This window comes from Trichechus manatus, unplaced genomic scaffold, assembly GCF_000243295.1.
Source record: "Trichechus manatus latirostris isolate Lorelei unplaced genomic scaffold, TriManLat1.0 scaffold00008, whole genome shotgun sequence".
Lineage (NCBI taxonomy): Eukaryota > Metazoa > Chordata > Mammalia > Sirenia > Trichechidae > Trichechus > Trichechus manatus.
In genome coordinates, this window is record NW_004443944.1 from 15024618 (window position 1) to 15037744 (window position 13127).

At 46.4% G+C, this 13127-nt stretch overlaps 1 protein-coding gene across 1 annotated transcript in view; it reads left to right on the plus strand.

Annotated features, from left to right (window-relative positions):
* The window catches only part of KCNB1 (potassium voltage-gated channel subfamily B member 1), a 93604-nt gene extending 87449 nt beyond the window's left edge, over positions 1-6155 (plus strand). The window contains exon 2 of the mRNA XM_004370258.1: positions 3132-6155. Within this exon, the coding sequence (XP_004370315.1) occupies positions 3132-5141 (2010 nt within the window). The 3' untranslated portion in view covers positions 5142-6155. The remainder of the gene's footprint in view (positions 1-3131) is intronic.
* The last annotated feature ends 6972 nt before the right edge of the window (positions 6156-13127 follow it).

Below are 13127 nucleotides of genomic sequence, written 5' to 3' on the forward strand. Positions count from 1 at the left end.
ACCGTGACGCAGGAGTTTCCAAAGTGTGCCACCCAAAATGTTTTATTCCAATAATTTTTTTTATACGTAGATATATATGTTGTTGTTAGGTGCCGTCAAGTTGGTTCCAACTCGTAGCGACCCTATGTACAACAGAAAGAAACACTGCCTGGTCCTGTGCCATGCTCCCAGTCATTGCTATGTTGAGCCCATTGTTGCAGCCATTGTGTCTGTCCATTTCATTGAGGGTCTTCCTCTTTTTCTCTGATCCTCTAGTTTACCAAGCATTATGTCTTTCTCCAGGGAATGGTCCCTCCTGATAACATGTCCAAAGTACATATATATGAATATTTAATGCATGTATCCCTAGTATACAATATCAGCAGTTTTTCAAATATTAATTATTAGGATAAGGCTCAAATAAAACAAAGAAGATGAATTTTTTCGTTTTTTTTGAAATTATGGAAAGAGTAGTACAAGTAGCAGAATACATAGAGTATGTTGTCAAAAGCGAGCAAAACAAAGCAGTGATTTGCTTACAGACACACACAGTCACATTAAAAACCGTGGAGAAAAGCATACCATGGGTAATGTAATTGATGTCACTAAATAGTCCATGCGAAAAAATTTAAGTTGGCAAATGTGTTATATATATTTTTGCAATAATAAAAAAAATGCAGAAAAAAAATACACGAGAGACAATTCTGCCCAGTGATTATCTCAGCTGTGGGGAAGGATGCACAGGAAATGTCCATGTTCTTGCTGCAAGTTCTGTTTCTTAACCTGGGTGGCAGGTTTGCAGATGTTTGTTTGATGATGTTTCATAAATGCTAACATAAATTAGTTATACTTTTGTTTGCATCAAATAATCCATTTTAAAAAGTGATGACGGAGTTTTTCTTTCTCAATGAGTGCAAATCAAAAAACTAAAACTCAAAAGCTATTTGGAAAAAAAAAGCAGGATCTATCAGATGCAACTAAGCAAAAAAAAAAAAAAAAAAAGTTGACAAAGGAAAACTGAGTTGGGAAAACGCCACGTCGTGCAAGAAAGGTCCCCTTCCCATCATCCCAGCTGGCCTATGAGCTCCAGGGTGCTCCCGGTGGCAGCCTCAGTGCTTCACACACCGTGGATGGTCAATAGGTATTCGCCAAATTGAAAACTGAATGAGGGTTCTGGCCCTTGCACTTGTAGCTCTGTGAACTTGCACAACAGCCAGGAAACACTTTGGAAGTGACTGCTGGGCGTTATGTCCTGGGCTGGTGCTGCGGGTGCAGAGAGAAATCAGAACTGATCCTTGTCCTCCCCCCAAAGCTCTGGGTAGAGATAAGCACATTCCCTAAAACAGTCAAAAATTGGTTTGTAATGAGATGTGCGCGGTGAGAGAGCCCGGAGGATAGAGTGGCCACCCTGCCTGGGGAAAGCAGGAAAGACTTTAGAGGGGAGGGGCAATGTGGGCTGGCTTTTAAAAGACAGATTGGAGTTCCCCAGACAGACAGCAAGAGGCACAGAAACGGGGAAATGCCTGGTGCGATTGGGAATTGACCAACACTTGCGTGCGCCTGGAAAAATATAAAGTTCGGCAACTGGTGGCAAGAGAGGCCAGAGAGAGGGGCCAGCGTCAAAATGCAGAGGGACTTAAGAACCACGTGTTCTGATTGGGGATCCATTTCAGGGGACGGAAACCTCTCCTACTTGCCCAAGCAGCAGTGAGGTTTACTTAAAGGATACAACAGCAGGCAGTTTCAGGACAAGGGCAGGAAAAAAAGCTGGGCCATTTGGATGCCGGGTGGTCTGGGCTGGCTGACTGGGTGCTCTGGGCTGAGATATCCCACCGCTCCCCCCGCCCGGGGATGATAAAAACCATTTGTGGTCGAGCTGACTTCAACTCATGGTGACCCCATGTGTGTCAGAGTAGAACTGTGCTCCATACGGTTTTCAATGGCTGGTTTTTTGGAAGTAGACGGCCAGGACTTTCTTCCAAGGTGCCTCCGGATGGTCTTGAACCTCCAAGCTTTCGGTCAGCAGATGAGTGTGTTAACGGTTTGTATCACTCAGGCACTCATAGATATGTTTAGGGGTTTAGATTTTGTCCTGAGGAGTCCTGGAAAGTTATTCAAATCACAGCGTAGTGATGTGATTAGGTTTGTCATTTTGAAAAAGACCCCCAGAGCAATTCATTGCCTCTGCTTACATTTTGCATAGTCTGCAGACTGGCCTAGATTCCATTAATTTCAACAAACACCTTTCTCTGGGCCTAGCCCCCTGGTTGATCCAGAAGATTCAACGGTAAATAAACAATGGTCCTTAGCCTCAGAAAGTTCATAGTCCTAGTCTAGAGTTAATAGCATGGGTATATGATGTTTATGCCTCTGGAAATTACCTGAAAAATCTTGACAACATTTTTCCAACAAGGGGGTCCTTAGCGTTTATTCGTCTGCTTTCTAACGTGGCCTTCACAAGCTCCTGCTCCGGAGTCAGACAAACCTGAGTTAAAATCCTGGCACTGCAAGTGGCAACTTACTATCTTTGGAAGCCTAGGCTTTCTCATCTGTTAGATGGAGATAATAATCCTTGGTGGAGTTGTTCAATAAAGTAATGCGTGGGAAGTGCTAAGCACAGTGCCTGATACACAATGAACACTCAATAAATGGTAGCTATTGTTATTATCATTAAGTGTTACCGTTATAAAGCAAATCCCACCCCAAAATAGTTAGAACTACTGGTTAAGATCTGGAGTCAGCCAACTATGGCCTGCAGGTCAAGTCCAGTCCAATGCCTGTTTTTGTAAATAAAGTTTTATTGGAACACAGCTACATCCATTTGTTTATGTATTATCTTAGGCTGCGTTCACGCTGTAACTGCAGAGTTGAGTAGCTGCAACAGAAGTGGCGTAGCCCCTTGCAGAAAAAGTTTGCCGACCCCTGGTCTAGATGATTAGCTTTAAATCATTTCAAATCTCTGGGCCTCTGCTTCCACAGCTACACAATAAATGGTTTTGAATAAATTATATTTTCAGCTCATTCAATCACCAACTGACTAGTGAGATGTGAAAATGCTCTGGAAAGTCGAGGCGTATCATGCAGACCCAGGGTATTACAATGATCATCCCCTTGGTGGTTGATAACTAAATCCCACTCTTTTCTCCTCACAGATCCTGGCCATAATTTCCATCATGTTCATCGTCCTCTCCACCATTGCCCTGTCACTGAACACGCTCCCTGAGCTGCAGAGCCTTGATGAGTTCGGCCAGACCACAGACAACCCCCAGCTGGCCCACGTGGAGGCTGTATGCATCGCGTGGTTCACAATGGAGTACCTGCTGCGTTTCCTTTCCTCGCCGAAGAAGTGGAAGTTCTTCAAGGGACCACTCAATGCCATTGATTTGCTGGCCATCCTGCCGTATTATGTCACCATCTTCCTCACCGAATCCAACAAAAGTGTGCTGCAGTTTCAGAACGTCCGCCGCGTGGTCCAGATCTTCCGCATCATGAGAATTCTCCGCATCCTCAAGCTCGCACGCCACTCCACTGGCCTGCAGTCCTTGGGTTTCACCCTGCGGAGGAGCTACAATGAGCTGGGCTTACTCATCCTCTTCCTTGCCATGGGCATCATGATCTTCTCCAGCCTTGTCTTTTTTGCTGAGAAGGATGAGGATGACACCAAATTCAAAAGCATCCCGGCTTCTTTCTGGTGGGCCACCATTACCATGACAACTGTTGGGTATGGAGACATCTACCCCAAGACTCTCCTGGGGAAAATTGTAGGAGGGCTCTGTTGCATTGCAGGGGTCCTGGTGATTGCTCTCCCCATTCCCATCATTGTCAATAATTTCTCCGAATTCTACAAGGAGCAAAAGAGGCAGGAGAAAGCAATCAAGCGAAGAGAGGCTCTGGAGAGAGCCAAGAGGAATGGCAGCATCGTATCCATGAACATGAAGGATGCTTTCGCTCGGAGCATTGAGATGATGGACATCGTGGTTGAGAAAAATGGGGAGAATATGAGTAAGAAGGACAAGGTGCAAGATAACCACTTGTCTCCCAACAAATGGAAATGGACAAAGAGGACACTATCTGAAACCAGCTCAAGTAAGTCCTTAGAAACCAAGGAGCAGGGGTCCCCTGAGAAGGCCAGATCATCTTCTAGTCCCCAGCACCTAAATGTCCAGCAGTTGGAAGACATGTACAGTAAGATGGCCAAAACCCAATCTCAGCCCATCCTCAATACCAAGGAGTCAGCAACACAAAGCAAACCAAAGGAAGAACTTGAAATGGAGAGTATCCCCAGTCCCATAGCCCCTCTGCCCACTCGTACAGAAGGGGTCATCGACATGCGAAGCATGTCAAGCATTGATAGCTTCATTAGCTGTGCCACGGACTTCCCTGAAGCCACCAGATTCTCCCACAGCCCTTTGGCATCACTTCCCAGCAAGACTGGGGGCAGCATGGCCCCAGAGATGGGCTGGCGGGGAGCTCTGGGTGCCAGTGGAGGTAGGTTGGTGGAGGCCAACCCTACCCCAGATGCCAGCCATCGCTCTAGTTTCTTCATTGAGAGCCCCAGGAGTTCCCTGAAGACCAACAACCCCTTGAAGCTCCGAGCACTTAAAGTCAACTTCATGGAGGGTGATCCCAGCCCACTACTCCCTGTTATGGGGATGTACCATGACCCTCTTAGGAACCGGGGGGGCGCTGCAGCTGCTGTTGCTGGACTGGAGTGTGCCACGCTCTTGGACAGGCCTGTGCTGAGCCCAGAGTCCTCCATCTACACCACAGCAAGTGCTAGGACACCCCCGCGGTCCCCCGAGAAACACACAGCAATAGCATTCAACTTTGAGGCGGGTATCCACCAGTACATTGACGCGGACACAGATGATGAGGGACAGCTGCTCTACAGTGTGGACTCTAGCCCCCCCAAGAGCCTCCATGGGAGCACCAGTCCCAAGTTCAGTATCGGGACAAGATCAGAGAAGAACCACTTTGAAAGCTCCCCCTTACTCACCTCCCCTAAGTTCTTAAGGCAGAACTGTATTTACTCCACAGAAGCATTGACTGGAAAAGGCCCCAGTGGTCAGGAAAAGTGCAAACTCGAGAACCACATCTCCCCTGATGTCCGTGTGTTGCCGGGAGGAGGAGCCCATGGAAGCACACGGGATCAGGGCATCTGAACTAGCCCACCATGGAGGAGAGAGTTGTGGGTGAGGTCCAAAGAGGAGTGCTGTTCAGCTTACCTGCCACAGAGCTTTTCGCATAAACTCTGAAACAGAAAGGCCCTGCAAAGCCCCAGAGAAAAGAGATATTCTAGAGAAGGCTCCCTAAGACCTTGAGAGCCATGACAGGTCCATCAGGATGAAGTTGGCTAATCCATAGGTTATGTAACAATTCTACCGCACTCCTTGGGAGTTGACAAGAGTAGAACTCACAGCCACCACTACCATCATCCTGGATACAACCGAGAGACACCTACTCCATGTCCTTCTTCATGACTCTCCATCACAGCCTATGAGGGCAACATTTCCATCCCTCCTGGGTTCAGCTGGAGAAGGATGCTGGAAAAAGTGGCTGGAGTTGAAAGAGTGGGTTAAACAATTTGGCACTGGATGCTGCCCAGCCACCTCTATGAACACCAGTTCATCACCTCCTGGATAGATTCCACTGTTAGAAGGCTACAGGGAACACTTCTGTCATGGGGAAATCTCTGCGCCATAAGCCACAATCCCAGCACAAAACCCTTACTCAAATGTCTTCATTGACTTCTGTATTCTGTAATACCTGAGATTTTATTTTGAGATATCATCAGGGTGAGTTGCACCACTTGTACTCAATTCTAATTGCCCCTTGGCAATCTGGGAGGGGTTTGAAAGGTTGGCACTCAGCCAGCAGTATGAACTCTGAGCATTGCTTGAACACTGAAGGAGGAAAATACTTTCTGTACATGGCTAGTATAGACTCAAAAGATATGCAAGTGTCAAATATGCAAAAGAAATAGCTTATTGAAAGAGACTATGTTACTGAAGAACAGCATAAAAATCTGATCTTTTTTTTTTTTTTTTAGCTGCAAAGATGAAAGGAGAAAAAACCCTACCCCCAATCAAAATGCCCAGTTCAGACTTCTGAATACCTGCTTCTGCAGGGAAACCACCTACTATAATCGAAGTTCTTTTTTTATTTCCTGTGGTATTTGAGCTAAAAAAAAAAAAAAAGTTAAACTAAAAAGCACTTTATGTTTTTCAAAAATAGGTTCTACCAGGGACAGTGTCAACATCTTGCACTTTAAAACAAGCACTATTTTCCCGTGAGCCACTTGTTGGGACTGTAGTTGAGTTATTGCTACATGCCTGTTACGGCCACGGTGGTTGACATTGTGCTGTGGTATCACTGTCTGCCACGTCAAAGTCTGTGGGCTCCTACCCTGCCTCCCGGAAGCTCCCCGTTAGCCCATGGGTCAGGAAGGGTTCTTGGCCCTTTGGTGGAATCTGTCATAAAGTCACCTCCACGGGAGACATGTACATCTCAGAAGAATGCAGTAGATGGTCGGGCACTGGGGGTCTCACTCTGTTCTCCTTGTCAACCAGCCATTGATGTATTTTCAGTGTCCCTGTCTGTACCAAAAGCTCAGCTCTGCTTTCTGCAGCCACCAATGCAGCCAGTACAGACAAAAGCAATAAGTATTTGTGTGCATCATGAGTGGTTCTGGCATGTTTCTTGGTGTTGGTCTTCCTGTCCTAGTATGATGACCTGGCGTTGGCCTACCTGATCCTAGGCCAATAGCACAGTGTTCTTGGCCATTCTGCAGTACGTTGAGCCACTGGTTAGTATAATACCACTGTGTTGGCTCATTTGTCCGTAAAGATGACATGTTATTGGTCTGCCTGTCTTTAGTATGATGGAGTGGTGGTGTTTTCTTAATACAATGTTGATGGATGATATCCCAAGTACAATATCATAGTGCAGGTCTGCCTGTTCTCAGTACAGTGACAGGCACATGTCTGTCTGATGGAACAAAGACATTCACTCGTGCTTAATACAATATGTCCTTGATCTGCTTATGGGTACAATGGTGTGATCCACCTGCTGGTACACAGATATCACTATGCTGTTCTGCTTAGCCTTAGTACCATGGCGCAAGTTTGGTTCACCGGTCACAAGTACAAAGACATGTGCCCATTCCACCACCACTGAAGTGCATCTTCTCTGCTGTGTACGGACCTGGTTGACACAGCTTCTCAGCATCTCACTGGGGACTGCCACCCCCTGCAAGAGGCTACAGGTCCTGTTCTTTGCTGTGTTAGCAAGGAAAATGAGTGCTCAACTTTTCCTGGGTGTCTTCCAAGCACTCTCACAGCAAATGCAAATGGACTCGAGGGGCAGGGAGAGTGCAAGGTCATCCTGCAGTAGTTGGCACTCGAGAGAGGAGGCAGCAACACTTCCTGGGCGTTTTGCTGAGCACGTGGGGCCCGGGGGTCCCTTGAGGAAAGACCGCCGAACCGTGCTCCACCGGCCATCTTGCATGTCTCCTCCTTGTTTGCATCACCATTTATGTCCACCATCAGCACAAATGTGAAAATTCAGGGAAAACAAACAAATGCTTTTTGATAAAAGTAAATAGTTGTGATTTCCGATTCAGATATTTTTAGAGCTGACGCTATCTGTAAAAATTAATAATATTAGTAATACAGTCTATTTTACATATCTGGAAAGTGAACATGTTTAAATATAGCCATATACAGCGAGAAGGAACTTACCACCCCGTCTCCAAATCGAAGCATTTCATTTGTTGATTGAAGCAGATAAGAAGTGTACAGATTGGAAATGATTTCTGTCTTTCTTTTCTTTTTCTTTTTTTCAACTAATAACCAACTGGTGCAACTCTCCTTGTAACCAAAGGCCCTTTCTGCCTTGTGTGGTCATGTAGGACCTGGCCCTTCCTTCCTCATGTACTTTGTCTGACCTTAAAGTAGCATTTTACTGAGTCACTTTTGAAGGACGAATTCAGAAGTATCATTAAGAACCTACCTTTTCAGGCTTAATAGCCGGAGTCTTATAGAGTTCTTATAGAAACAGAATAATTGAAACTCAGCATATACTATGCTTAGAAAGCATTTTGATTTTGTTGTTTTCTTTTCTTTCTTTATTTTTCTTTTACTTGTGTGTGCATGTTTTGTGGGAATGTAGCTTTTACCCTGTGCCCGATTCAAAATGGAATATTTTAAGTCTTCCCAGCCCCCATCCCCATCCGCGGATAAGGAACATATCCAGATTTTTTTAATCTTCGTACGTCTAACCTGTGCATATGTATGTGTATGTACACACACTGGGGAATCTATCTGAAAGTCTCCACTGAGAAGCTAAACTTGATGACCAAGACAGGTCTTGACAGAGTAGAGGAAAGCAATGGATTGGGGGCAAATACTGCTTTCACTTGGTGGTCTATTTCCCACCCATGCCTGAACCAACGAACACAGAAGAAAATTAAGTCAACCCAAAGAAATGAAAATAGGGTCTGGAGGTTGACAGATGCCTGGTCCCTTTGGCGAATTCAATGAAACTCATCAAGAACCTAGCGTAACTGGAGTTCCAAATCCCACCATTATCAGAAAGGGCTAGGGACCGGGTAGCTATGTGTCCAACTCACAAGGCCGAGTCTGTGACCAGCTGAGAGAGGTGGGCTCACTTTGTAAGAGACAGTTTATTCACTTTTTTATCTTTGGGTAAAGGAACACAACAGGACTTTGGTGCAGTAGATTTCTCAGTGCCTTCTTTAGGAATTTTATCCTAAGCACATTTAATGGGAAAAGAAACAAAGAGAGAAAAAAGAGGCGAGAACCTTTGTTCCCGGGATGCCCCTTTCTCCAAAAGGATTGGGGATCAAGAAGGAAGAAGAAGAGCAGGAAAGGGAAACAGCAAAATCCTGCAAGGCCATTTTCCTTTCAACCCACCCAGCTTGTCCCTGAGAATTGCTGGTAATACAAACTTTTTCAAACCAACTCCCAGCTTCTCCTCCACCATGTCTCGGTAACTGTAGCCTCATCTCTGCCCTTTCTCCTACTAGGATCCTCATTTCTAAGGAGAAGAAGACAACAGTATTCTCTTCTGTGAAACTGTAATGTATTGTTGATATTTGTAACTAGTGTATATTTCTGTCTTGCTCCAGTCGCGGCTAGAGTGTCTAGCTCATGAACAAGGGGAAATTTAATATTCATTCCTGACAAGGGTCACTAGAGGCAGTGTCTAGCTCTAGCTCTCTCCTTTCCTTATTTCTCTGCCAACAAGTCTCAAGTAACCTCGTCCCAGGCTTCTCACCACAAGTCAAGTAACTTTGGATAGAATGACAGCGTGGCAGAACACCTCTAGGACAAGCTTCTTTGAAGAAGAACTTTTCCTGTGGCTGCAAAATTGGAAGAGCGGGAGGGGGGCTCCCCTGCGTCCACCAGCAGGACAGTGGAACGCCTCCAGCCCTGAGCTGACATTTCCTCGCCTACCACTGCTTCCACGACAGCATCCAAAAGCTTTCATGTCACTGAATCAGGGCGATCCTAAACTGGCCCTGGCTACACCCAGAAATAGGAGTTACCTCTGCATTTTCTGTTGCCATTTTTCTGACTCTAGAAGTACGATGTGCAAGTACGTCCCAGGACGTCTGCACATCTCAGAGTAGTCTATTTTTCTGTTCAGATAAATATAAATATATATATGTATTTTTAGCAAATTTATAATAGGGCAATGGAGTCTAATTTCTTCTTTTGTAATACAGAATAATATCTTAGGAGTTTTATGGCTGGTCGTTAGAGTAGCTACCATTTTCTGGTGTACTTCATTTCCTCCCATCACCCCTTGGGTTGTTTTTTCTTTTCTTGCTTTTGCTTTTGATTTTCTGGGGGTGGGGAACGACTTTGGGGGCTGAGTTCCTCATGCAGACATTAGCTGACACCAGGCCTGGGGTCCATCTGATGCTGAGACTTTCTCATTCAGTCTGTGCGTTTCTCCTATATATTGTTCTTAAGAATCCAGGGCACACAAGCAGGAGCGAAACCAGGGAGACGGGGCTACAGACAGCCCTAGAATGAGGGGAGATGGGGGCTGGTTTCGCTCATACCCCACCCTCCTCCAGGAGTCTGAAGGGACTGAGACTTCTCATCCCCAGAGATCTTGGAGCTGAAAAATCTCATGCAAACAAGCCTCCCATTGCCATTTCTGATATCCAGAGCCCACCTTAAAGTCCCTTTTGCCTGGCCTGTTTCCTGTCCAGCACCCTACTCTCCCATAACGCCAATTGGATCTGAAAGCCAGAGCATTTTCAGGTTCTTGCAAATCTTACCAACTTTTTATCAGTTCTGTATTCTAATCCATTTCTGACAGCTTCTCCAAAAACCAGCCACCCTTGCAGCCAAACTCGGAGAGGACATGTCCCCAGAATCTGCTGTCTCATCTCCCCTTCCCTCTCCAGCTACCTGGCTCCATACAGCGAGAGATTTGTGGCAAGGGCAGTGGTGTTTATCCAAGCCACAAGGTGGGTTCCAGGCTCAGGTGGGCAGAGGGCATTTCATGAAGCAGGATTTTTAGCAGGAAATGGTTCTCCATCCATCAACTCATGAGGAAAAAGGAAGAAAGGCCAGATCATCTCCAATTCCCATACAATTAGATTATCATACCCCACCTGTCTTGCTGTCAGCTGTGGGTCTCTGGCATCTGCCTCAAAGCAGAGCCAAACCAGGACTCCCAAACAGCAGTGAACCATTCCCATTGGCTAAATCCCAAGGAGGAGTCAACCCAAATATGAATTTACTCTCCTGGATCATGAACTTAATTAGAGTTTTCCCATCCCCAAAATTCCTGGTGATCCGGTTTGAACCAGAGCCAAACAGAACAGACAAGATTTTTAAAAAACTTTTATTTACACAAGAACAACAAAAACAAAAACTTGCCTGCCTGTTGGGGTGGTGGTGTTGTGTGCGGTCGAGTCGATTCCAACTCATAGTGACCCCATGTGACAGAGTAGAACTGCCCCACAGGGCTTCCCAGGCTGTAACCTTTATGGGAGCAGATCGCCGGGTCTTCTTTCCTGCGGAGCCAGTGATGGGTTCGAACTGCCGACCTTTCAGTTTGCAGCGGAGTGCTTAACCACTGTGCCACCAGGGCTATTTATTGCCTCCTAGTAGTTTCCTAAATTTGATGCCCGGATAAGCAAACACCGTTGCCTGTGGCTGTTCTAGACAGAGGTGCTATAGTTGAGGTTTCCATTCACTGTCCCTGATATCGTCTTACCTGGAGTTTCTCCTGGACGCCCCAAATGCCAAGGGGAAGAATTCCATCTGGAAGGGGCTCTGTGATTTGAGTGACCCATCATCTTCATTTCTCACCCTAACTCTCCATTTCTCCCTGCCAAGATCCTGAAAAGATGTCCCAAAAGGTGGCCAGGATGGGGTACAGAGGGGCAGGTCACCTGGAAAAGAAAGTGCCCGGCCACTCGGTGGCTACATGCAAGTCTCTGGAAGTTTCTCTTGCATGAGAGGGACAGGGAAGTCGATTTCAGCTCAAATGAAAGAAGCCCTGCTAATAGGCTGGGCTGTGTAACCACGGAACCAGGTGCCACAGTGAGTAGTGAGCTCGCTTACACCTGTTACACTGCTGGTGAGTCAATTCCCACTCATAGCGACCCTATAGGACACAGCAGAACTGCCCCGTAGGGTTCCCTAGGCTGTAAGCTTTACAGGAGCAGATCACCAGGTCTTTCTCCTGTGGTGCAGCTGGTAGGTTCGACCTGCAGACCTTTCGGTTAGCAGCCGAGCACTTTAACCACCATGCCACCAGGCTCCTTTCCCTTACACCACAGGCATTTAAAAAGTGGCCAGATGATGTACAAGATGGGTCACTGCATGCAAACTGGACTGAAAAACCAAGGAAACTCTGTTTCTTGGCGTGTGGCGTGTGTGTGTGTATGTGTGTGTGTGTGTGTGTGTGTGTGTGTGTGTGTGTGTAGGTGGTTAGCCACTGAGGCAGAAGCACGGAGCACAGTTAGCTGGAACTCCATTTCCAGAATCTGGAGCTGTTGGAGCGGGTACTGGAGAAGAAAGGTGGCAGCAGGACTCCCCGCTACTTCCTTGCTCCCTGTCTTGGGAAATTTTAATGACCTTGTAAATAGGCCTATCCAACCCATCCCCAATGGCCGAACAGGTACCACATGGGGATAGTACTCTCCCCTCATCCAGGCCAGCCAAGGAGCAATCCAGGAAGTTGCCCATTGCTGGCTGACTGTCTCATGGTGCTTCAACCCTTCTGCCCAGACCCTGTGCCCCCCGTAAGCCTGAGATTTTCTGTACAAGAGATGTAATTATCTTTCACCAACTAGCCAGCTGCCCAGTGAAAAAACTGCCCAGGCAATAGCGAATGGCACCATTCCAAAAGGGCTTTTATTTCTGGTACGTAAAACAGAAGATCTCTTTGAAGACCTTTGAAAAGTCCCCGCCCATTAAGTAAATCTAGAAGGGCCAAAAGAGATAGCGAGCTGTGATTAAGTTTTACACCAAAGCAAGGCTTCAGCTGCCTCCAACCAGAACACCCCAGCTGCTCACATCTGTAGCTCCATTTGCAAATGGGTCTGGGTCTGCAACCTCCAACAAGAGCATTTGGCCAGAGAGGTCCGAAAGGCCCCTCCCCCACAAGTGAGTTTGGAAAAAACCAGTCGCCATTGAGTCAACTCTGACTCATAGTGACCCCATGTGTGTCAGAGTAGAACTGTGCTCCATTGGGTTTTCAATGGCTGATTTTTTGGGAAGTAGATTGTCAGGCCTTTGTTCCAAGGCACCTGTGGTTGGACTCGAACGTTCAACCTTTCAGATAGCAGCTGAGCATGTTAACCGTTTGCATTAACCAGGGACTCCATGGGGGGTTTGGAGGAGGTGAGAATTCAACCTCGGGTGAACCCAAGTCCAGGTGATCTTAGGTTGTTTAATTATGAGGGGAGGCAGGATGATAGATTGGGACGGATAGACTGAGCAAACCTCTTCCTCCAAACCCAAAATGAAATAAAAACCAGTTTCCAGGGTTCCCCTTGAGGCCCTGTCCTGCAGGAATAGCTCAAGTTAGGATAGGAATGCAGTGATAGGAAACTTAAGGAAAATGTCGGAAACTCAATTCTGTCCCATTAGGATGTT